The 25,100-nt window shown below is 49.5% G+C and overlaps 2 protein-coding genes across 5 annotated transcripts in view; one reads left to right on the top strand and one right to left on the bottom strand.

Annotated features, from left to right (window-relative positions):
- The window catches only part of IFT172 (intraflagellar transport 172), a 114,429-nt gene extending 112,506 nt beyond the window's left edge, over positions 1-1,923 (bottom strand). The window contains exons 1-2 of the mRNA XM_045009996.1: positions 1,774-1,923; positions 22-165 (exon numbers count right to left, since the gene is read on the bottom strand). Coding sequence (XP_044865931.1) covers positions 22-165; positions 1,774-1,812 — 183 coding nt within the window. The 5' untranslated portion in view covers positions 1,813-1,923. The remainder of the gene's footprint in view (positions 1-21; positions 166-1,773) is intronic.
- Positions 1,924-2,182: 259 nt separating this feature from the next.
- LOC123366375 (low density lipoprotein receptor adapter protein 1-A-like) overlaps positions 2,183-25,100 on the top strand; it is a 38,854-nt gene continuing 15,936 nt past the window's right edge. For 2 of the 4 annotated variants that reach the window (XM_045009777.1, XR_006578051.1), the window contains exons 1-4: positions 2,183-2,359; positions 18,113-18,255; positions 18,944-19,056; positions 24,437-24,551. In XM_045009777.1, the coding sequence (XP_044865712.1) occupies positions 2,275-2,359; positions 18,113-18,255; positions 18,944-19,056; positions 24,437-24,551 (456 nt within the window). In that variant the 5' untranslated portion in view covers positions 2,183-2,274. The remainder of the gene's footprint in view (positions 2,360-18,112; positions 18,256-18,943; positions 19,057-24,436; positions 24,552-25,100) is intronic. The other 2 variants (XM_045009776.1, XM_045009778.1) reach the window with 1 other exon arrangement.

Here is a 25,100-nt window from a genome sequence, read left to right as displayed (position 1 = left end):
GCAAACAAACAATCTCTTTACCTTTGCATCAGCAGGCTTGGTGGAAAATTTGTCCCTTCTCTCTCCATGTTCATCATACAGAAGCACGACCCTGTCTACAGTGCAGACAGCAAACTTGGCATTGTTGTAGGACCAAGCCATGCAGGTGACCTTTGCAGCACCATCCTGGAAGAAAACACAGCCATTGCCAGCCTGGAAGATGGTCAGACCAAAGGTCCATCTAGCCCAGTATCCTGTCTTCCGACAGTGGGCAATGCCAGATGCCCCAGAGGGAATGAACAGAACAGGTAACGATCAAGTGATGCATCCCATCGCCCATTCCCAGCTTCTGGCAAACAGAGGCTAGGGACACCATCCCTGCGCATCCTGGCTAACAGCCATTGACTCCAAAACCCCTTTTCTTGAGTGGTAACAGCTAATTTAGACCCCATCATTTTATATGTTTAGTTAGGATTGTCAACTCTGCCATGTACATTGGCCAAACTGGACAGTCTCTACGCAAAAGAATAAATGGACACAAATCTGACATCAGGAATCATAATATTCAAAAACCAGTAGGAGAACACTTCAACCTCTCTGGTCACTCAGTAACAGACTTAAAAGTGGCAATTTTGCAACAGAAAAACTTCAAAAACAGACTCCAACGAGAATCTGCTGAACTGGAATGAATTTGCAAACTAGATACCATTAACATGGGCTTGAATACAGACTGGGCGTGGCTGGGTCATTACACAAATTGAATCTATTTCCCCATGTTAAGTATCCTCACACCTTCTTGTCAACTGTCTGAAATGGCCATCTTGATTATCACTACAAAAGTTTTTTCCCCCCGCTGATAATAGCTCATCTTAATTAATTAGCCGCTTAGAGTTGGTATGACAACTTCCACCTTTTCATGTTCTCTGTATGTATATATATATCTCGTCTTACTGTATGTTCCATTCTATGCATCTGATGAAGTGGGTTTTAGCCCACAAAAACTTATGCCCAAATAAATGTGTTAGTCTCTAAGGTGCCACAAGTACGCCTGTTCTTTTTGCGGATACAGACTAACACGGCTGCTACTCTGAAACCAGCTGGGATTATGTTTTCCAGTGTGCATTACTTTGCATTTGTCCATCTAGTCCAGGGGTAGGCAACCTATGGCACACGTGCCGAAGGCAGCACGCGAACTGATTTTCAGGGGCACTCACACTGCCTGGGTCCTGGCCACCAGTCCCGGGGGGCTCTGCATTTTAATTTAATTTTAAATGAAAATTCTTAAACATTTTAAAAACCTTATTTACTTTACATACAACAATAGTTTAGTTATATGTTATAGACTTATAGAAAGAGACCTTCTAAAAACGTTACCATGTGTGACTGGCGCGCGAACCCTTCAATCCGAGTGAATGAACGAAGGCTCGGCACAGCGCTTCTGAAAGGTTGCCGACCCCTGATCTAGCCCACAGTGTCTGCTCTCTGACGGGCCCGCTCCACCGGCTTTAGGGGACGGTGCAGCTCCCCGCAGTGGCCGCGATGGGGCGGCCTGCCCCGGGGAACGGTTGCCCCCGCCCCGGGCTCGCCGCCCCGCCCGCGCTCCGGTGTGAGCGTTGCCATTTGCGGAGCTGTTTCTGACCGGACCCCGCTGAGGGCGCGGCCAGGCTCTGGGCTCAGCCACGCCCTGCGGCTGGCAGCTCCACAGGCCGTTGTGCCCCGTGTGAAACTATCCCCACGCTCCGGCCCGCCAGGCCCCTCACGCGCCCGGACTCCTGGGTCCCGCCCGCGGCTGACCTGGGGGGTGAGCAGCGTCCGCACGTGCCGCAGCTGCATCCCGAGGCCTCTCGCGCCAGCCCGGCCACGGTGCCACTCTGGCTCCGCGTCTCCCGCCTCCGCGTTGCCCCGGTAACAGTCGGTCGAACACCACAGTACGCAAACGGGCTACGTCACAGGGAGCGACCCGCATCGCGCATGCGCCAAACTAGGCGGTGCCTCAGGGCGACGGAAGGGTTAGACGCATAGACTCCGCCCTCACGTGCAACGGCCAGCGGCTTCGCCTCACCCACAAGCCCCGCCCATTCCACAGAGCCCCGCCTCCATCCGCCGTGAGCCACACCCTCTTCCACAAGCCACGCCCTCTCAGGCCGCCTGCGCTCCCCAGACAAGCCCCGCCCCCAGAGCCAGTCGCGTGTTCGGCCGACTCCGCGTGTCCCGCGGGGGCTGGGTCGGGAGCGCGCGCTGGCCGCGCCCCGCCCCGCCCCGCCCCGCCGGGGGCTGCACGGCAGAGCCGCGGGGATGGAGGCGCTGCGGGCGGCGGGACGGGCCGTGCTGCGGAGCCCCCGACTCGCCCGCCACGGCCTGGGGCTCTGCTGGCACCGCAGTGAGTGTGGGGCGCGGGCGGGTTGTGGGGGCACTGAGGGGGCTGGGTGGGTATTGGGGGTGGGGGGTGGTACAGTGGGGGGCTGCGGGGATATTGGGGGTGGGGGCACTGAGGGGGCTGCGGGGATATTGGGGGGTGGTACAGAGGGGGCTGGGTGGGTATTGAGGGTGGGGTGGGTGGTACAGAGGGGGCTGTGTGGGTATTGAGGGTGGGGTGGGTGGTACAGAGGGGGACTGTGAGGTTACAGAAGGTGAGGGCAGGGTGGGGTACTGAGGAGTGTGGGAGGTACTGAGGGTGGGGGCAGTGAGCGTGGAATGGGGTTACTGGGGGGTGTTGAGGGCAGGATGGAGGGCTGTGGAAGTATTTAGGGTGATGGTGTAGGGTACTGAGGGTCGGGTTGGGGGCTGTGGGTGTATTGAGGGTGAGGGTAGGGTGGGGATGTTGAGGGTGGGGGCCAGTGAGAGTACAGACTTAGATCTGTGGGTGAATCTGGCTGATGGGGCTCTTTTTCTTTCAGCTTGTGTGGGGACATTAAGGGTGGTTGTGGGGGGGGGAAGTGAAAGCAGCAGGCAGGATTGAGGGGGGTGGGGGGGGTGAGTCTTGACAGGTGGGGCCCTTTTCCTCCTCCAGCCCAGGTGGGGGCAATGAGTGCCAGGGGCCCCAGGAGCAGGAGGAGCCATGGCATTGCTGGGGGAGTGAGTGTCTCTGCCCCCACCCCTATATCTCAGGGCACTCCATGGTCTAAGCCAGTGTTTTTAAAACTGTGGGTCGTGACCCACTACTGGGTCGCAGCATGTAAAGTGCTGGGTCACCTTGCTGTGGTCAGCACTGCCAACCGGGATGTTAAATGTCCTGTCGGCAGTGCTGCCCAGTTAAGGCAGGCTAGTGCCTACCTTTTCTGACACCACACTGTGCCCCGGAAGCGGCCAGCAGCAGGTCCGGCGTCTAGGCAGGGGGGCCACAGGGCTCCGTGCGCTGCCCCTGCCCCGAGCACCAGCTCCGGCCAATGGGAACTGGGGGTGGGGGGTGGTGCCTGTGGGTGAGAGCCTCCGCCTAGGAACCAGACCTGCTGCTGGCTGTTTCTGAGGTGCAGCATGGTCCACCGTGCACCCCGGCTGCGCCTCTGACTGGGATCTGATGGAGGTAAGTCCGTGCCCCAATCCCACGCCTCAATCCTCTGCCCCAGCCCTGAGCCCCCCAAAACCTGGAACCCCTTCCTGCACCCCAAACTCCTCATCCCTGGCCCCACCCCAGAGCCTGCAGCCCCACCCCAGAGCCCTGAACCCCTCCCACACCCCAACCCTCTGCCCAGAGCCCCCTCCCACACCCTGAACCCCTCATTCGTGACCCCACCCCACAGCCCTCACCCCAACCATCTGCCCCAGCCCTCAGCCTCTCCCACACCCCAAACCTCTCATCCACAGCTCCATTGTGTCGCATGCATCAACAATGTTCTTCAACTGGGTCCCCAGAAAAAAGTTTGAAAACCACTGGTCTAAGCAGGGCTGCCTCCAGGCTGCAGAGACACTGAGTCTGAGCCCTAATCTCATGGGCTGGGAGTGTCCATAGCACTATCCCTTTGGGTCCTGGAATGCCAGTTTGGGACCCCTGCTTCTCTCTGCAGTCAGAGATGACTCTGCACTCGGACCATGGGACAGCGAATAAAAGCGGGGGGGGGGGGATCTTTCCAAACACAGTTGAACTGCTCCAAATGCTGCAGTCCCATCACTGAAAGACCCCCAGTGACCTGGTGCTAAAGGGGCCCAGTAACAATTGCCCAGACCCTCTGGGAATTGGGTCATGTTCCTTCAGCACTCCAGATCTCAAGGGTTCCCAGGCACCTCTGAGAGGGGACATGGTGCTATCCCAGACTCCAAGGGTTAATCTCTTGTCTCTGAGATAGTTTTATACTAATGGATGTGGATATGTGGCCAGTACTGTCTTTGTGTTTAGTGTCCAGAGACCCCATTTGGGATGGGGCTCCACTGTCCTGGGTGGTGCTGGACAAATGCTGGACTTGCCCCAGGGAGCTTACAGTTTTAGGATGCAAAGTGCACCCATGTGGATTAACAAATTCAAAAATTGAGATTTCTATTGTATTTGATATGAAGAGTAATACAATCAGTACAGAGGTCCTCATTTTATAGTACATTCATTTGTTTTACAGAGTGGTCACATTTTCAATATGCTGCATATTTTTGTATCCATGAAGGGGACTGATTATTAGGGGAAGACAGCTTGAGTTCTTGACACCCAGGAGGGAGACAGCTCCTCTTTCCCTCCCATTATGAGTGTGGAAGTAGAGAAAGAATTGACAGGGATTTGAAGGAGATTTCATAGTCAAATAGTCCCCTTTTGTGAGCAAGAGTTAGGCTAGCTGTAACCCTAACAACGTGAGATTTGTAGAAGTGAGGATTGTGTGAGGTGAGTGAGAAAAGTATGGAATGTGTAGACTATAGTCTAAGTAGAGGTGAGAAAAATAAGATATCAGGATGACCTATGTATGAACAAAATGCAGCTGTTGCTCATTATTGTATGTAACAAAGGTATAAATGCTTGCTGTAATTGTTTACCTGGTGAGAGACCTGTTTAGTTCTCCCTCCATGCAATTGCTAGAGATAATAAAGTATCTGACTTGCTGCACCCAACCTGAGAATGAGAACTCTGTTCTTCTCCAACATGAGGGAACTGACTTAAAATTCAAAAGAAAGAGGGAGGGGATTGAATTCCTCATTGCCCCCCCTTTCAACAGCAAGAAATCAGAATGTTAACTGGCTATTTCTGCTAAAAAGATCAGTAGTAAAATAATAAATGATGACACTGGGCTTCAGAATCACCATCCCATTGGGATAATTTGGACAGTTACACCTCTCAGGATATTGTTTGAGGCAGATTCAGGAACACAATGCTGCCACTGTTGCAGCATAGGAAGGGTGGGAAAGAGGGACATGGCTGGATAGTTACAATTCCCACACAAAAATGAGGAGTACTTGTGGCACCTTAGAGACTAACAAATTTATTCGGGCATAAGCTTTTGTGGGCTAAAACCCACTTCATCAGATACATGGAGTGGAAAATACAGTAAGCAGTATATATATACAGCACATGAAAAGATGGGAGTTGCCTTACAAAGTGTGGGGGGGGTGGTCAGTGCTAATGAGGCCAATTCAATTAAGGTGGAAGTTGCCTGCTCAACAGTTGACAAGAAGGGGTGAATATCAAGAGAGCTAAAATTACTTTTGTAGTGCTTAACGAGGCCAATTCAATCAAAAGGTGGCCCCATCGGCCATTTCCAACAGTTGATAAGAAGGTGTGAGTAATCATCAGAGGGAAAACTACTTTTTATAGTGACCCATCCACTCCTAGTTTTTATTCAAGCCTAATTTGATGGTGTCCAGTTTGTAAATTAATTCTAGTTCTGCAGTTTGTTGCCAGCTCTGTCCATATATCTATTCAAGGGACACCCATCATAGGATCTAACCACATCAGCCACACCATCAGGGGCTCGTTCTCCTGCACATCTACCAATGTGATATGCCATTATGTGCCAGCAATGCCCCTCTGCCATGTACACTGGCCAAACTAGATAGTCTCTACACAAAAGAATAAATGGACACAAATCAGACATCAATAATTGTAACATTCAGAAACCAGTAGGAGAACACTTCAATCTCTCTGGACACTCAATAACAGACTTAAAAGTGAAAAGAACGAGGAGTACTTGTGGCACCTTAGAGACTAACAGATTTATTTGGGCATAAGCTTTTGTGGGCTAAAACCCACTTCATCAGATGCATGGAGTGGAAAATACAGTCGGAAGATGCACGTGTACACACACACACTCACTCACTCACTCTGAGGGTTGCCATACCAACTTTAACAAGACAAATCAATTAAATTGGACTATTATCAGCAGGAGGGGGAAAAAAACTTTTGTAGTGGTAATCAGGATGGCCCATTTCAAACAGTTGACAAGAAGGTGTGAGTAACAGTAGGGGGGAAATTAGCATACGGAAATAGTTTTTAGTTTCCTAATGACCCATCCACTCCCAGTCTTTATTTAGGCCTAATTTGATGGTGTCCAGTTTGCAAACTAATTCCAGTTCTGCAGTTTCTTGTTGGAGTCTGTTTTTGAAGTTTTTTTGTTGAAGAATTGCCACTTTTAGGTCTGCAATTGGGTATCCAGGGAGGTTGAAGTGTTCTCCGATTAGTTTTTGAATTTTATGATTCTTGATGTCTGGTTTGTGTCCATTTATTCTTTTGGATAGAGACTGTCTGGTTTGGCCAATGTACATGGCAGAGGGGCATTGCTGGCATTGGTGTCCCTTGAATAGATATGTGGACAGAGTTGGCAATGGGGTTAGTTGCAAGGATAGGTTCCTGGGTTAGTGCTTTTTGTTGTGTGGTTGCTAGTGAGTATTTGCTTCAGATTTGGGGTCTGTCTATAAGTGAGGACTGGCCTGTCTGCCAAGGTCTGTGAGAGTGAGGGATCATCCTTCAGGATAGGTTGTAGATCCTTGATGATGTGCTGGAGAGGTTTTAGTTGGGGGCTGAAGGTTACGGCTAGTGGTGTTCTGTTACTTTCTTTGTTGGGCCTGTGCTGTAGTAGCTGACTTCTGGATACTCTTCTGGCTCTGTCAATCTGTTTCTTCACTTCAGCAGGTGGGTATTGTAGTTTTAAGAACACTTGATAGAGATCCTGTAGGTGTTTGAGGGATTGGAGAAAATGTGGTTGTATCTTTGAGCTTGGCTGTAGACAATGGATTGTGTAATGTGGTCTGGATGAACTGTTTGAAACGGGCCATCCTGATTACCACTACAAAGGTTTTTTTCCCTCCTGCTAATAATAGCCCACTTTAATTGATTTGTCTCATTAGTGTTGGTATGGCAACACCCATCTTTTCATGTTCTCTGTATATATATCTTCCTACTGTATTTTCCACTCCATGCATCTGATGAAGTGGGTTTTAGTCCATGAAAGCTTATGCCCAAATAAATTTGTTAGTCTCTAAGGTGCCACAAGTACTCGTTCTTTTTGCTGATACAGACTAACACGGCTACCACTCTGAGACTTAAAAATGGCAATTTTTCAACAAAAAAAACTTCAGAAACAGACTTCAACGAGAAACTGCAGAACTGGAATTAATTTACAAACTGGACACCATCAAATTAGGCTTGAATAAAGAGTGGGAGTGGATGGGTCACTACAAAACAATTTTCCCTCTGCTGATAACTCTCACCTTCTTATCAACTGTTGTAAATGGGCAACATACACCTTGATTGCATTGGCCTCATTAGCACTACAAAAGTCATTTTCCCTCTCTTGATATTCACCTCTTGTTGTCAACTGTTGAGAATAGGCCACTTCCACCTTAATTGAATTGGCCTCATTAGCACTGACCACCACCCCGCCCCCCCCCCACTTGGTAAGGCAACTCCCATCTTTTCATGTGAGATATATAGATATATATACACACACTGCTTACTGTATTTTCCACTCCATGTGTCTGATGAAGTGGGTTTTAGCCCTTGAAAGCTTATGCCCAAATAACCTTGTTAGTCTCTAAGGCAGTGGTCGCTAACCTTTTCCGTGGGGCAGGCGCTGGACGACTAGCCGCCGAGGACTGTGGCCGCCGGACAAGCAGCCACTGAAATGATGCCATGAAGCGGCACGTCAAGAGGCGTTGCCACCGAAATGCTGCCGTGAAGGAGCGTCATCAAGAGGCGTCGCCGCTGAAATTCGGGGTTTCGGCAGTAGCACTTCTTGACGTTGCCACTTTTTGGCAGCATTTCGGCAGCTGCTTATCCGGCGGCCAGTAGGCGGGTGCACATTGATTCCCCCGGCAGGCACCGCGTTCGGGACCCCTGCTGTAAGGTGCCACAAGGACTCCTCGTTGTTTTTGCTGATACAGACTAACACAGCCACCACTCTGAAACCAATTCCCACACAATACGCCTTGAAAGCACTGAGCTGGGGCTGCTAGAGCACAGGGCCCAGCTGTGCAAACCGAAAGCAGTATTACTGCAGGCATTCACACCTCACCTACACTGAACCACTCAGCATGCACTCACTATCTATCACCTGTCTCTCTCCACCCTTGTGAATGTCCAGTGGCTTCATACTGATGTGAGTGAGGTCTGGCATCAGGTCCCCCTCTCAGTGTGGGAGATGTTCAGGGGAAACAGAGCAAATGGGGGGGTGCTGCTGGAGAGTGATCTGGATTGGTAACTCAGTAGAAATGAGGAATCAAAATTTGCATTTGCAAAGTAAGGCTGCTTGTTGGCTGGTCAGACGGAAGAGGGAGATGTTGACTGTGCAAGGTGCCTGGGGTGGGGAGAGCTGAGTGGAGCAATGTGGGTGCTGGATGGGAGGTAGCTGTGATGGAGAAGGGGCACCGAATAGCAGAGATGGGGTGTTGAATGATTAAGCTGCTCTTTCCTTGCTCTTAGTGGCTTGGGCTGTGCCTCTTCTGGGGAAAGGGGTTCTGTGCTCTCTGGATAGTGGGGTGGGCAGGCCAGACTGCACAATCTCCTCCTGAAGACAGAGCCTGAATGCTGTGGTGAAAGCACTTTGTGCTCCTGTCCCTATTCTGCCTTTGGAGACTCACTTTTTTCCAGACCCCCAGTTCCCCTGAGTGCAGATGAAAGTGGAACAGTTGGTGATAGCAGGAGCATGTTGCTAAGATACAGGAAGCTGTGAAAGCTCAGCAGCCTCCTGTCTCTGGAGAGCTGCAGGGAAGAGCTAGAGTACTCTAGCAGGTGGGGCCTGAGCCAGTCTGAGACCAGCCCCACAGTGATGGCTGGAGACCTCACACACATGCACCCTGATACTCCAGTGGGGATGGGCTACCCCTGAATCCCGATCCAAAACCACACAGGTGGGGACCACACACAAAGCTGAAGGAGCAAAAGGATCTTAATGTAGGACATAGTCACTGAGCCAGCCTGACCTGGGGGATGCCAGCCCAGCCATGTGTATGGAGCTGGGGGGAAGGGAGGTGCTAGCTTGGCCCCATTTATTTACTTGTAACTTACAGCTGAATCCTCCCATTTCTAACTAGCAGTTTCTTGCCCTACTTTTTGAATCAAGGTCACTTGCTTTAGCTAGTGAAAGACGCTGCAGGAGGCAGTGACTGAGAGGGTTCCCTTGGAAGGCTTACGCTGTCCAGACGGTTCTGTGCTCTGTACAAGGCTGTTCTCCCATTGATTCACGCCTGCCATGCAGTCAGAGCAGTGTCCTTGTTAATGTGCCTTCTGCCTGTTGCACCTGCTGAGAGGCAGGGACCTGGATCCTTGGGCTGTGGGCCATGTAGGCTCTGTACAGATTGTGTCCAAACAATGCCATATAAAGCTATTACCCTGGACTCCAGTCAGTAAATTTCCACTCATATGTCCCTTTTCTCATGCCCAGACTCTTGCACATATGCAACATTTCAGTGGAAAAAGTGCAGTTTGGGCCAGAGGGGAATGGCCCTGGAAAGTTTTAGCAAAATCTTGGGGGAATGAAAAGTGCATTGAAGGCAAAAAGTAGGTCAGAGGAATGAGAAGTATAATGTAAGGGCTGGATCAGATGATAAACAGTCACATAAAAAAGAATCTGGCACATCAGAAAAAGGTAGGCTAATAAACAGGGACAAGTTTTTAAAGTGCTTGTACACAAATGCCAGAAGTCTAAATAATAAGATGGGTGAACTAGAGTGTCTTGTGATAAAGGAGGATATAGATATAATAGGCATCACAGAAACCTGGTGGACTGAGAGCAATCAATGGGACACAATCATTCCGGGGTACAAAATATATCGGAAGGACAGAACAGGCCGTGCAGGGGGAGGAGTGGCACTATATGTTAAAGAAAGTGTAGATTCAAATGAAGTAAAAATCTTAAGCGAATCCACAGGTTCCATAGAGTCTCTATGGATAGAAATTTCATGCTCTAGTAAAAATATAACAGTAGGGATCTATTATCGACCACCTGACCAGGACAGTAATAGTGATGATGAAATGCTAAGGGAAATTAGAGAGGCTATCAAAATTAAGAACCCAATAATAGTGGGGGATTTCAATTATCCCCATATTGACTGGGAACATTTCACTTCAGGACGAAATGCCGAGATAAAATTTCTCGATACTTTAAATGACTGCTTCATGGAGCAGCTGGTACGGGAATCCACACGGGGAGAGGCGACTCTAGATTTAATCTTGAGTGGAGCACAGGAGCTGGTCCAAGAGGTAACTATAGCAGGACCGCTTGGAAATAGTGACCATAATACAATAGCATTCAACATCCCTGTGAGGGGAAGAACATCTCAACTGCCCAACACTGTGGCCTTTAATTTCAAAAGGGGGAACTATACAAAAATGAGGGGGTTAGTTAGACAAAAGTTAAAAGGTACAGTGACTAAAGTGAAATCCCTGCAAGTTGCGTGGGCCCTTTTTAAAGACACCATAATAGAGGCCCAACTTCAATGTATACCCCAAATTAAGAAAAACAGTAGGAGAACTAAAAAAGAGCCACCGTGGCTTAACAGCCATGTAAAAGAAGCAATGAGAGATAAAAAGACTTCCTTTAAAAAGTGGAAGTCAAATCCTAGTGAGGCAAATAGAAAGGAGCACAAACACTGCCAACTTAAGTGCAAGAGTGTAATAAGAAAAGCCAAAGAGGAGTTTGAAGAACGGCTAGCCAAAAACTCCAAAGGTAATAACAAAATGTTTTTTAAGTACATCAGAAGCAGGAAGCCTGCTAAACAACCAGTGGGGCCCCTTGATGATCAAAATTCAAAAGGAGCGCTTAAAGATGATAAAGTCATTGCGGAGAAACTAAATGGATTCTTTGCTTCAGTCTTCACGGCTGAGGATGTTAGGGAGATTCCCAAACCTGAGCTGGCTTTTGTAGGTGACAAATCTGAGGAACTGTCACAGATTGAAGTGTCACTAGAGGAGGTTTTGGAATTAATTGATAAACTCAACATTAACAAGTCACCGGGACCAGATGGCATTCACCCAAGAGTTCTGAAAGAACTCAAATGTGAAGTTGCGGAACTATTAACTAAGGTTTGTAACCTGTCCTTTAAATCGGCTTCGGTACCCAATGACTGGAAGTTAGCTAATGTAACGCCAATATTTAAAAAGGGCTCTAGGGGTGATCCCGGCAATTACAGACCGGTAAGTCTAACGTCGGTACCGGGCAAATTAGTTGAAACAATAGTAAAGAATAAAATTGTCAGACACATAGAAAAACATAAACTGTTGAGCAATAGTCAACATGGTTTCTGTAAAGGGAAATCGTGTCTTACTAATCTATTAGAGTTCTTTGAAGGGGTCAACAAACATGTGGACAAGGGGGATCCGGTGGACATAGTGTACTTAGATTTCCAGAAAGCCTTTGACAAGGTCCCTCACCAAAGGCTCTTACGTAAATTAAGCTGTCATGGGATAAAAGGAAAGGTCCTTTCATGGATTGAGAACTGGTTAATGGACAGGGAACAAAGGGTAGGAATTAATGGTAAATTCTCAGAATGGAGAGGGGTAACTAGTGGTGTTCCCCAAGGGTCAGTCCTAGGACCAATCCTATTCAATTTATTCATAAATGATCTGGAGAAAGGGGTAAACAGTGAGGTGGCAAAGTTTGCAGATGATACTAAACTACTCAAGATAGTTAAGACCAAAGCAGATTGTGAAGAACTTCAAAAAGATCTCACAAAACTAAGTGATTGGGCAACAAAATGGCAAATGAAATTTAATGTGGATAAATGTAAAGTAATGCACATTGGAAAAAATAACCCCAACTATACATACAACATGATGGGGGCTAATTTAGCTACAACGAGTCAGGAAAAAGATCTTGGAGTTATCGTGGATAGTTCTCTGAAGATGTCCACGCAGTGTGCAGAGGCGGTCAAAAAAGCAAACAGGATGTTAGGAATCATTAAAAAGGGGATAGAGAATAAGACTGAGAATATATTATTGCCCTTATATAAATCCATGGTACGCCCACATCTCGAATACTGTGTACAGATGTGGTCTCCTCACCTCAAAAAAGATATTCTAGCACTAGAAAAGGTTCAGAAAAGAGCAACTAAAATGATTAGGGGTTTAGAGAGGGTCCCATATGAGGAAAGATTAAAGAGGCTAGGACTCTTCAGTTTGGAAAAGAGAAGACTAAGGGGGGACATGATAGAGGTATATAAAATCATGAGTGATGTTGAGAAAGTGGATAAGGAAAAGTTATTTACTTATTCCCATAATACAAGAACTAGGGGTCACCAAATGAAATTAATAGGCAGCAGGTTTAAAACAAATAAAAGGAAGTTCTTCTTCACGCAGCGCACAGTCAACTTGTGGAACTCCTTACCTGAGGAGGTTGTGAAGGCTAGGACTATAACAATGTTTAAAAGGGGACTGGATAAATTCATGGTGGCTAAGTCCATAAATGGCTATTAGCCAGGATGGGTAAGAATGGTGTCCCTAGCCTCTGTTCGTCAGAGGATGGAGATGGATGGCAGGAGAGAGATCACTTGATCGTTGCCTTTTAGGTTCACTCCCTCAGGGGCACCTGGCATTGGCCACTGTCGGTAGACAGATACTGGGCTAGATGGACCTTTGGTCTGACCCGGTACGGCCTTTCTTATGTTCTTATGTCAAGAAACAAAAATGTGCTCCCGTTGTTTTAATCACAGTTTTGCCCACAGTAAGCTGCCTTGTGATCATGGCTAGTAATGCCTTAGTGAAGTCTCCAAGTTATACATTTAATGTTTGTGCCCCTGTCTTACCCGTCCCCAGTTGTGTTCCGTATTCACCATCATGTCGTGTTCCTATTTACATAGTGCCTCCACCAGTGTTTACAATCTTGTTTATACCACACTCAGCACAGTGGGGCACCAATTCTGGTCGAGGCTGCTGAATGTTACTGTAATGCAGAAAATCATTTACAAGATGATAGCAGAAAGTCTGATTATCAGACGAGTGATTAAAGCAATAGGAGCATATTTTGTTTTATTTAGATCTTCACAAGTCTCCTGACCATGTGCTCCCTAGGCACATGTAGAATTAATTCAATTACAAATATTACAGAAAGTGAAGATTATAAACTTCCTTATGCAATTATCAGAGGGGTAGCCGTGTTAGTCTGGATCCGTAAAAGCAGCAAAGAATCCTGTGGCACCTTATAAACATCAGTTAGTCTATAAAGTGCCACAGGATTTTTATGCAATTAATTCACTTGGATTATACACCCAACAGCAAGCTGTTCTGGAGCCTATTCATCCACCAGGAGAGTCTATGAACACGATTATTGCTAACTTCAAACCAAGTGGGGCTCAAATCTAACCCAATGATTTAGGAGCAGCATAGATCTGAGTGCTGGTGGAATATTCTGCTGGGCATAAGTGCTGCATCCGGCACTAGCTGGAATTTCCAAATGCTGACTGTGACGAAGTTGGAATGTTCATAATGTTTTTTCTAAATACTGTGTGGGTGCCTCAGTTTCCCCAATGCATTTCTTAAGTATCTAGGTGGTGGGATCAGGGTGTGTAATTGTTGCAGAGCCTTAGAGGGCCAGTGTGATACTGTCTGCACAGAGAATGGCTGACACCCTGTCTCCTGGCAACTGATGGCCTTGGCCCCTCCCCTGCAAGGTGCCAACTGAAGGTGTTGGAGAACAGAGATCAGGTGGCCTCCTGGCCTGGGAAAGAGACAAAGGCCAGAGGAGGGGCTGGAGAGTTTCAGTTTGGAGCTGGCTGGGGAAAGAGAGGGAGGCGCAGACCTGGGGTCTGGCCTCCCTGGCCCCAAAATGGACCTGACTTAGGTTTCTGTACCTACAAGCTCTGTTTTGGACTGTGTTCCTGTTGTTTAATAAACTTTCTGTTTTACTGGCTGGCTGAGAGTCAGGTCTGACTGCATAATTGGGGTGCAGGGCCCTCTGGCTTCCCCAGGAGCCCTGCCTGTGCGGAATCGCTGTGGGAAGCAAACGGTATGAGAAGGGGATGCTGAATGCTCCGAAGTCTGACCCAGGAAGGTGAAGCCGTGTGAGCTCCTTGCCCTGGAAACAGTCTGCTCACAGAGAGGAGGCTCCCCCAGAGTCCTGCCTGGCTTTGTATGGAGCAGTTCCAGAGCGTCGCCCTGGTGACTCTGTGACGCTGCCCCATGTAGAGTGTGCTGCCGTGATTCAGGCTCGAGTTTGCATTGGTCTAGTTAACTGGGCAAATTTCTGCCCTCAGAAAAGTAACCCCTCTAGCTAAGAACAGTTAGAAAAAGTGCTGTTGGCCAGGCTGCTGCTTGGACTCCAGAAGCAACTGGAGAGCCAAGAAGTCCCAGAGCTGGGAACCTGCAATGAATGGCAGGGAGCACAAGGGGGCCAAAAGAGACGTTTCTGCCACTTGCCTCCTTCCTCTCTCCCCCACGTCTCCAGCCTTCAGGTGATGCCTCAGTGCTGTCTGGGCTGAGTCTCAGCCAGGTCCCAGTCTGAGAGGCCCTGGGTAAATGGTTTAATCAGTTTAGGGATGAACTCTCTACAGCTGGGTCTCATCAGCATCCTTAAGGCACTGCAGCTTGTATCTCCTCACTCATGGCACCAGACACACCTTGACAAGAGGGCTGGCAGAGCAGAGGCCCACAAACGCTCAACTGCCACTGCTCAGAATGAGAGGAATGAATCCTTCTAGCCCTGCAAGGATCTGTTTGGGGCCTGTCCCTATTGAGTGCAGTAGGAGCTGTTACCCACACAAAATTCTCTGTTACACACACTCTAGGGCACCTACCTTTACACTTCCGTGTGCTCAAGGTATAAGGCACCCAACTTTACCCTAAATTTGTTACCTGTTCGCTCTAGGACACCCCACCTCTACCTAGTTCCTAGGGTTCAAGGCACAACCTGGTTGATTTAGGCACCCCCACCTTTTCCCAATCCTTAGGGCTCCAGGCCATCCATACCCAATTGCTAGGGCTCAGGGCCTAATCTTTTGTGGGTTTATGGGGTCTTTTACCAGTGAAAGAGCCTTACACAGTAATATCCTTAACCTCTATTTATTAACAATCACCCAAACAGAATGCACACACTAAGCATACAATGCTCACCACTCCCAATAAGGCAGATGAACTTCTCTTGATGGCCCGTTAGGATCAGGTCATCTGGGGCTCCAGCTTCTGCACGGTGTGGCAAATCTGACTTGGTGTTTGTCCTGGAGTTGGTTCCAAAGAACTTCCTTTTAGACCTCAGTTTATATAGTGAAACTTGAGTCCTGCTTAGCTGTACCTTAACCAATCATTTTACTAAAATATTACGAAACAATTTTCTAGCCAATCCTAACATTGTAAAACAATTCTTTATCCAATTATGCCCCACCACCCTAGTTGATGTACACTTTACAAAGTTAATTATGCAACAGACAAACAATCAAAGAACTAGACAGAGACCATGTAGCTAAACAATAGAGAAATGGGGATCATAAAGACAAAACAATAAAGTAGGGATTTCATAAACACGACTGTTAATTGATTTCTTGCCACAGATAATGCTATTAAACAACGTTTTCTTTAACCATCTTAAGATCGGTTTCTTTATCTGGTGATGCTGGGCACTATTAGGACAAGGTCGCCTTCTCAACAGCCTGATATTACATTGTTTTAATGTAATTTAGATGGAATGTGAGGATATGACTTTCTGCTTCTTGGCTCATGGCTCCTGTTCGCTTTATATGGCTGCAGAAAAAGGCCTCAGACCTTACAATATGGCTACAGGAAAAGGCCTCATCCTTACAGAGTGGGGTTGGGCTCTTAGTCATAACCTGCTTAAAAGTATCTGGAATGTGGGCTTTCACACTGTCTCTGTGGGAAATGCCTTTGTCCAAACCATTTCCAGCACTGAACCGAGCCTTTGACACATGGACTGGGGCCTTCCTGGAAGGGGTGAAACATGCTTCTGAAAAGAGGCTCATCTGCATGGAGCAGGAAAGACCTTGCCCTGTGCTGAGGAAATCCATGCCAATCTGATGTTCACAATATGATTAGGAGCCCAAGTTTCCCCCAGGTTGACTCACCGCTACTGGGTCAGTGATCCATCTAGCTCTGTACCTTATCTTCTGACCGTGGCCAGTGCCGGATGCTTCAGAGGGTGTGAAGAAAAGAGGGCAACTACAGTATTGAATGGTCGATTCCCTGTGGTCCATTCCTATTACCCTTACAAGGGTAAGGCCCTTGCCTCCTGTTTCTTGTCATTTCTGTAGTTCCCCTCCCTGTAACTAACCTAATTGGTGCTGTTTAAAATCCATGGACGATGGTTGATAACAGCAGGTTCAGAGCCTCAGCTCATCCTGTTAAGCTTCTTATTTGTTTCTATTACTGGCTACTGGACAGAGTAGAGATCAGTGAAACATTCAGCACATTAAAAGTTGCTTCCATATATCAAATGTGATGGTACTTTGACCAATAAATAGGTCGGTCATCTTTAAAGATAGAGAACTTCCATTTATCAAAGATTACTTGGATCCTGTGGGAACCAAGCTGAAGCTGGAGTGGCACAAATGGAGATTCAAATGTATTCATACCCTATTTTCCAAGCCATGTGTCCCACATACTGTAGCTGCAGCATGTGTAATTATGTAACCCATTCCCCTGAGCCTCCTGCCATGAGAGTGCAAAGCCCTGTGGTTACTTTTTTCTCAAAGAAGCTAGCTGGCTAGCTAGCTAGGAGAAACCGGGGGCTGGTCATTGGGAACCTTCCTTATTCTAAACAAACATTCTATGTCTACAGGAAAAATGGCTGCAGCTCAAAAGGCAGCAGGATGTAGGCTTCAACAAAGACTAGTGCCCTTATGTCCCATCTCTCCCCCATGCAGCACCGTAGGTTTGGATGCCCCTTCCCCTCTCCTCCGAGTCCCTCCAAAACCCACCTCTCTTCCAGGTACCTGAGTTCTCACCTTCGAGAAGGGCTAACAAAATATTTCCTCGAGCCATGGTGCTGCCTAGCCTTCAGGGTGCAGGCATATCCCGTCCAACTCCTGCTCTGACTGCTTAGCTCTTGCTAGTAAGACCATGCCCCAGCAGACTTGTGACTTCTGGATAACAACAACAGGGACTCTGGTTTTGATTTAACCTAGCTGTGACTGTTTAAAGACTGCACTGAGCAAGTGCAGTAGAGAACACTATTGTGTGCATGGTGCACCTGTGGCCACTGAGTTAAGGGCCAGTCCTTGAGAATGGGCAATGGGATGCATCACTCGATGATTGCCTGTTCTGTTTGTTCCCTCTGAAGCACCTGGCGTTGGCCACTGTGGGAAGACAGGATACTGGGCTAGATGGACCTTTGGTCTGACCCAGTATGGCCGTTCTTATGTTCCTGCAAGATGCAGTGCACCCACCACTCCCAGCAAAGTCAATGGGAGCTGGGAGCTCCCTGCACAGCATCTCGCAGGATCAGGCTCTGTGTAGGCATCAGTTGGGTCAAGGAGCTTACAAGTTCTGCTAGCAGAGCAAATGCCTCCAGAACAAGGAGCTTAGAGCATCATAGGATTGATTTTTTTCCCAAAACAAAAAGCTGAGAAGTTAAATGCACCCCCTGGTGCAGGTAGCAGCACTGAGAGGGGGGGCTGCAGAAGGAGAAGTGCCCACAGCACTATTAACTCTGCTGCAGGGCACCTGCTGCAAATAGTAACAAATTGCTGGAGAGAATCAAGCTGGGAACAGTGCATCAGGTACCAGCATGGCAGTTGTTTGTGCATGTAATCACTCACACCAACCACACTACCTGTGCCTCTGCAGAGCTCCCGGAGAACTGGGCCGACATGCAGGAGCCCCTGCTGGAGGGGATTGGCTTCACACTCAAGTACCTGGGCATGACACTGGTGGAGAAACCCAAAGGAGAAGACATGGCAGCCAATGCCATCCGTCGGATCATCGCTATGGTAAGCGATGTCCCCCAGTGCTGGACTTCAGTGTGTCTGCCTGCCTGGTGAGGGGGGTGGAAGGAAAGTCAGTATTTAGGGACTTGGCCCCACAGAATTAGGGGGATCTGGGCTAAGTGATTGTTTCCAAGGCCTATGCTCCTCTCCGCTTCTCACCTTCTGTTTCCAACATGCTCATAGTTCCCTGAGTCAAGCCTCCAGAGCATCGGATGGCAGCTGGCCCCTGTCCAGGCAGAGGAGGGGGCCCAGCAGGGGCCTTGGTCTCTGAGGAGGGAGACTCTCAGTTTCACTTGCATGCAGGGGAGAGAGAGGGTCCCCCTCTCTGCCTGCCTCTAGCCCCTTCTCTGAGGATCTCAAAGCACTTTCCAGGTGGGAACCTTAAACCCTGTTACACAGATGGGGAGCTTGAAGTGCAGAGAGGGGAAGGGATCTGCCCAGGCTCATGCAGTATGGTAGAGGCATGAACAGAACCCAGGAGTCCTGACTCCAAGGGCAGTGCCAGAATCCCAGGACCAGCTTTCCACTTCCTATGGTACTGACATTTGCTAGCTGAAATCCCAGTGCCTGGGATGCTGCAGAGGGTCTGGACTACTGATTCCAATGGAGAGTGACGGGAGCAAGAATCACTCACTGGGTTTTGGTCAGTGACTAAAGTGCCCCCATGCATTTCCCCTCTCCCTGCCTCCAGGCTCGCGTGGGAGCCAAGAAATTCCAGAAGGTGATTCTGACTGTCTCTCCGAGGGGAATCTCACTGCAGGACGCTGAGACCAAGGAGATGATAGAGTGTGTCTCCATTTACAGGTATGGTGGGGGTGGGGGCGGCAGTAGAACAGAAAAGTGAAAGGTACTAGGCTACTAGGAATAGGGGGTGGGAGGAGGGGTGGGAGGATTTTGTCAACCAGGAGGTGGTCCCCTGTGCCCTTTGTCAGTGGGAATGTCTTCCCTCCAGCCCTGTCCCATCAGCGACCCTAGTGCCCTGTCCCGGCCTCAAGCTCAGCTGACTTTGCACTAGGACTTTATAGACCTGTGCACGCCCTGGCAGGTTGCAGTGGGGCAGGTGCAGGTGCTGTGTATTGGTAGGAGAGAGATGCCAGGCTAAGCTTCAGCGGCGTGAATCCTGCTTTTGTCTATTGAGTGATCGTTCACTTACCATGCTGCTTCCTTCGCCCCCATACACACACTTCCTCTTCAGGGTCACCTGCTGCCCAGCTCCCTGAACCACTGACCCGCAGTGACATTAGCCTCACACCTTGCCCAGACCACAGACACTACTGAGGAGACAGCATGCAGCACAGGTTCAGTGGGATGGTTGCATGGGGCTCAGTGCAGAGGCATCTGGGCCCTGTCTGTCTGATATTGCTGCCCACCACTGTAGAATCTGAGCATGTTCCTCATTAAATCAGTAACACAGTCCCTGGTGGTCTCCTTGGAGTATCTGGTGCATCTCCTTTTTCACTGTCAAAACTCTGCTTAGGAGGGGGTAGTTGGATTTGGGGGTTATGTTGAGGCTTTATTTTCTCTTTTTGGTTTGATTAGGGTTGGAGGGGCAGAAGGGTGGGATGTGAGTATGTTGGGGGAGCCAGGGGCGTCTGGGTGGCAAAGGGGCATCTGTGTTGGGGAGCATGGGGAGTGGAGATAGGTCTGTGTGTTGGGAAGCAGGGGTGGTGTGGGTTGTGGGTTTGCAGGGTGTCTGCTGGGCAGGGCAGAAGAAGGTTATCTGTGTTGGGGATGTTGTGGAAGAGGGAGTCTGTGTGTGTCATGGGGTTGGGTGGGTGTCTGTGTCAGGAGTGTCTGTCTGTCCGGGGTGGGGGGCAGAAGGAGGGAGTCTGTGTGTCAAGGGGGCAGAAGTAGGGGAGTTTGTGTGTGTCATTCTTAGGATGGAAAGGCCTCCTCCAAGAAGAAGGTTTTGCACTGTTTCCTAGACTGAGTCTGGATGTCCCTGGTCTCCCCTGGAAGTTTTACATAGCTGGTTCCTCCCCTCTGTGCTTTGTCTCCAGAGCCCACGTGCTTTGTCCCGGGCTCTGTGATCTGCGCCATCCCACAGCAGCAACACTGTCACGGGGGTTCAGCGATTAAATTCAGTCTTTGTAGCTGGGGCTTAATCTAGTAATTGCTGTGAAGATTAGGATGAAGGCCTTAAACCAGCATCGGAAGCTGACTGAGAGCCTTCCAATAGGAGGAGTGAGGGCAAATAACCTGACTAGTTTTGACAGAGCTTGATAAACTTATGAACTGGAGTTGTCTGATAGCAGGGGACTTGATGACCCCAGAGGTCTCTTGCAGTCCTATGTCATTTGTTCCTATGGAAGACAGTGCTGGGACTTGAGCAGAGGCCTGATGTGTTCACAGGGTATGTCTGTCTACACTACCTGCAGCAGCAAGCACCCAGCCTGGGATAACACACCTGTGTTAGTGGGACTCACGCTAGCGCTCCAAGAGTAGCTAGAATTGCAGCACTTAGAAGTTGCGGCTCAGGCTGGAACTCAGGCTCTGAAGCCCACCCTCCTGCTTAGGCGTCAGAGCCTGAGCCGCAGCTTCAAGGTGCTGTCTACTCAGCTATTTTTAGAGCACTAGCATGAGCCCACTAGCCCAAATCTGTCAGGCCAGGCTGGAGGGCACTGCCGTGGGCTGTGTAAACATACCTGCAGTGGCCTGGGCCATGGAGAAGGCAGCCAGCCATGTACCAACTGGAGCCTGTCCATCGTCTTCACATTCAGCTTCAGACAAAGTGAATTGCAATTATCCATCCTGGAGGTGATCAGTGCGTGGATTACTGTGGCCAGGTTCTCTTCTGGCAGAAGGATGAGGTTCCCTAGCAAGCTGGAGGTGAAAGGAGGCTACCTGGTCATCCAGCTCAGTGAGGAGTCCAGCAGGACCCTGAACCTAGACACAGCTCAGAATAGGGGCTGCGAAGACAATGTCTTGGACAGCTCTTCAAAGTGTTCCTCATTCCAACCACCATCACTTCAGTCTTGCCTGGGTTCAGCTTGAGTCAGCTGCTCTTCCTCTATCTTTAGCTAATATCCTAGACTCGGCACAAGCTGGATTCAGGCCAGGATTCAGGATGGAAACTGGTTTAGTGTCACTGATGGATGATCTGCTGTTGATGGATGGAGGACTGATCCTGAGCAAGACAAAGGTGATGCTGGTGTCAGAGGAAAGTACTGTAAGGAGTTCACAGCCCCGATGCAGTCTCCCCTGATGGCAGGTTCATACCCACAATTGGTCAGTTCGGTTCAGTCTGTAGTCTAGGTGACTCCTGGATTCTTCACTAATGCTGAGCTGTGAGTAAAGCTGTCTACCACCTCCATGGCTAGGAGACCCTGCCCCATCCTGGTAGATGCTGACCTGCCTCAGTTATACACGCTTCATCTCCTGCCATCTGCATCATGGCAACGCATCCCACCTGGAGCAGGAGCCCTGGGAACTGCAGGGAGTCCAGCTAGCTCAGCCTGCTGCAGCACCTCTCCCCAGCAACATGAGCTCCTGCAATCACATCACACCTGGGCACCACTCCCGATGCTGGCGGCCCATAGAATATGTGGTCAAGTTCAAGGTCTTGGTCCTTCTCTCCAAGGCGCTCCAGGGTCTGGGCTTAAATTCATGGTGTGGAGGGGGGTGCAGCAGGAGGAGGCAGGCAGGGGACAGTTTATAATCCTCCAGGATCTTGGGCAGCCTTTATACCCCTTGCTGATAGGTCAGGCTATCTGGTCACTCAGGGCAGGAAACATGGTGGGGCCAGCACCAAAATACAGTCCCAATGAGTACCTTGACCCCATCCTCATACCCAGGGAGCCTGTTGGTGGTGGTTGTGCTGGGCTGCCATGGCCAGCATGAGGCTGGTATATCCCCTCCCTGCTTGTCATGGGTGTTGCATGCTGTTGCCCCTCCTGACTCATCTGCCATGGGCGTCCCTGTGTAAGGGTACGTCTACACTACGGGATTATTCCGATTTTACATATACCGGTTTTGTAAAACAGATTGTATAAAGTCGAGTGCACACGGCCACACTAAGCACATTAATTCGGCGGTGTGCGTCCATGTACCGAGGCTAGTGTCGATTTCCAGAGTGTTGCACTGTGGGTAGCTATCCCGTAGCTATCCCATAGTTCCTGCAGTCTCCCCTGCCCATTGGAATTCTGGGTTGAGATCCTAGTGCAAAAACAGTGTCGCGGGTGATTCTGGGTAAATGTCGTCACTCAATCCTTCCTCCGGGAAAGCAACTGCAGACAATCATTTCGCGCCCTTTTTCCCTGGATTGCCCTGGCAGACGCCATAGCATGGCAACCATGGAGCCCGTTTTGCCTTTTGTCACTGTCACCGTATGTGTACTGGATGCTGCTGACAGATGCGGTACTGCACTGCTACACAGCAGCATTCATTTGCCTTTGCAAGATAGCAGAGATGGTTACCAGTCATATTGTACCGTCTACCATGCCATTGTAAATTGGCGATGAGATGACGGTTATCAGTCGTTCTGTACTGTCTGCTGCTATCATGGGTGCTCCTGGCTGGCCTCGCTGAGGTCGGCCGGGGGCGCATAGGCAAAAATGGGAATGACCCCCTGGGTCATTCCCTTCCTATGTTTTGTCTAAAAATAGAGTCAGTCCTGCCTAGAATATGGGGCAAGTGTACTAGAGAACCAGAGAGCACAGCCGCTCCGTGTCAGAGCCCCAGAGATCCCGCAGAAATGATGAGCTGCATGCCATTCTAGGGGGTGCCCCTGCAACAACCCCACCCGTTGCTTCCCTCCTCCCCCAACCCTCCTGGGCTACCGTGGCAGTGTCCCCCCATTTGTGTGATGAAGTAATAAAGAATGCAGGAATAAGAAACACAGACTTTTTAGTGAGATAAAATGAGGGGGAGGAAGCCTCCAGCTGCTATGATAGTCCAGGCAGGACAGAATCTTTTCTTTAGACATGACGGGGGGGCTGATAGAGCTCAGCCCCCAGTTGCTATGATGAGGACGGTTACCAGCCGTTCTGTACCATCTGCTGGGAATGACCAGGAGTCATTCTTATTTTTACCCAGGTGCCCCCGGCCGACCTCACCGAGGCCAGCCAGGAGCACTCACGGGCTGATGACGAGAACGGATACCAGTCCTTCTGTACTGTACCGTCTGCCACCGGGGAGGGGAGAGGAGAGGATGCTGCTGTTTAGCTCTCCAGCACCCCGTCTACCAGCAGCATGCAGTAGACATAGGGTGACATTGAAAAAAGGCGAGAAACGATTTTTTTCCCTTTTCTTTCGGGGGGGGGGGAAGGGTGTAAATTGGCGACATACACCCTGAAACACCCCGGGGAAATGTTTTTGAACCTTCAGGCACTGGGAGCCCAGCCAAGAATGCAAATGCTTTTCGGAGACTGCGGGGACTGTGGGATAGCTGGAGTCCTCAGTCCCCCCTCCCTCCCTCCATGAGCATCCATTTGATTCTTTGGCTTTCCGTTATGCTTCTCATGCAGCACTGTGCTGAGTCCCTGCTGTGGCCTCTGTCTATCATAGCCTGGAGATTTTTTCAAATGCTTTGTCATTTCGTCTTCTGTAACGGAGCTCTGATACAACAGATTTGTCTCTCCGTACAGCGATCAGATCCAGTATCTCTCGTACGGTCCATGCTGGAGCTCTTTTTGGATTTAGGACTGCATCGCCACCCGTGCTGATCAGAGCTCCACGCTGGGCAAACAGGAAATGAAATTCAAAAGTTCGCAGGGCTTTTCCTGTCTACCTGGCTAGTGCATCCGAGTTCAGATGGCTTTCCAAAGTGGTCACAATGGTGCACTGTGGGATACCGCCCGGAGGCCAATACCGTCGATTTGCGGCCACACTAACCCTAATCCGACATGGCAATACCGATTTCAGCGCTACTCCTCTCGTCGGGGAGGAGTACAGAAACCGGTTTAAAGAGCCCTTTATATCGATATAAAGGGCCGCATTGTGTGGATGGGTGCAGGGTTAAATCGGTATAACGCTGCTAAATTCGGTTTAAACGCATAGTGTAGACTAGGCCTAAGACTCCCCAGCAGCATATCAGCTTCCCACACTAAATACTTAGCCAGCTTAGTGCTGCCCAGGCACCCAAAGGCTCCAGTTCCAGGCTGAATCCTGGGCATCTGGCTGCTACCAAACCTGCCCAGTCACTTGTAGCTAGCACCGTCCTCTGACTGGCTGTCCCTTCTTGCAGGATTTCCTACTGCACCACGGACAAGCTGCAGAACAAGGTGTTTGCCTACGTGGCGCAGAGCCAGCAGAGTGGGGCGCTGGAGTGCCATGCCTTCCTGTCATCCAAGAAGAAGATCGTAAGCACCTGCCTTTAGCAAGAAGAGTCCAGGATGGGTCCTGCAAGTTCCCACTGCCCAGGAGAGGGAAAGTCCCTGCTTCCCCAGCACCTCTAGGATCTAACCATCTGTCCATGCCATGTTTCAGAGGGTGCCATCCCTACTCCGCTGCCCAATGCCCCTCTCCCAGCAAGAACAGCATTCTTCCCATCACCTGTCACAGATCCACAGGATCTGTGCTATGCCCCCACTTTTAAAGAGTCTCTTGGAGGAATCCCTTCAGTGTGGCACATCCCCAAGGGGTCCCACTCATTCTTCAGGGTTGACCCTGTATTCTCACCACCTCGGAGACTGAGCCTCTGGGCTCCAGCACTCCTGCTTCATGCAGTGAGCTCTGTCTAGCTGAGATAGACTCCTAGTCAGAGATTTTTCCACGCCTCAGGGACTGATGCACCCTGGCCAGGCTTTGCAATGACACCAGGCAGTGTTTTCCAAACAGAGCAGGGTTTATTAGTCACCTGGACACAGCACCAGGAAGTCCTTAAGTTAGCAAGAGAAACAAAGGTTAAG

This window comes from Mauremys mutica, chromosome 3, assembly GCF_020497125.1.
Source record: "Mauremys mutica isolate MM-2020 ecotype Southern chromosome 3, ASM2049712v1, whole genome shotgun sequence".
Taxonomy (NCBI): Eukaryota; Metazoa; Chordata; order Testudines; family Geoemydidae; genus Mauremys; species Mauremys mutica.
Note: the sequence above shows the minus strand (reverse complement) of the source record. Positions and strands in the feature narration are given on the sequence as shown.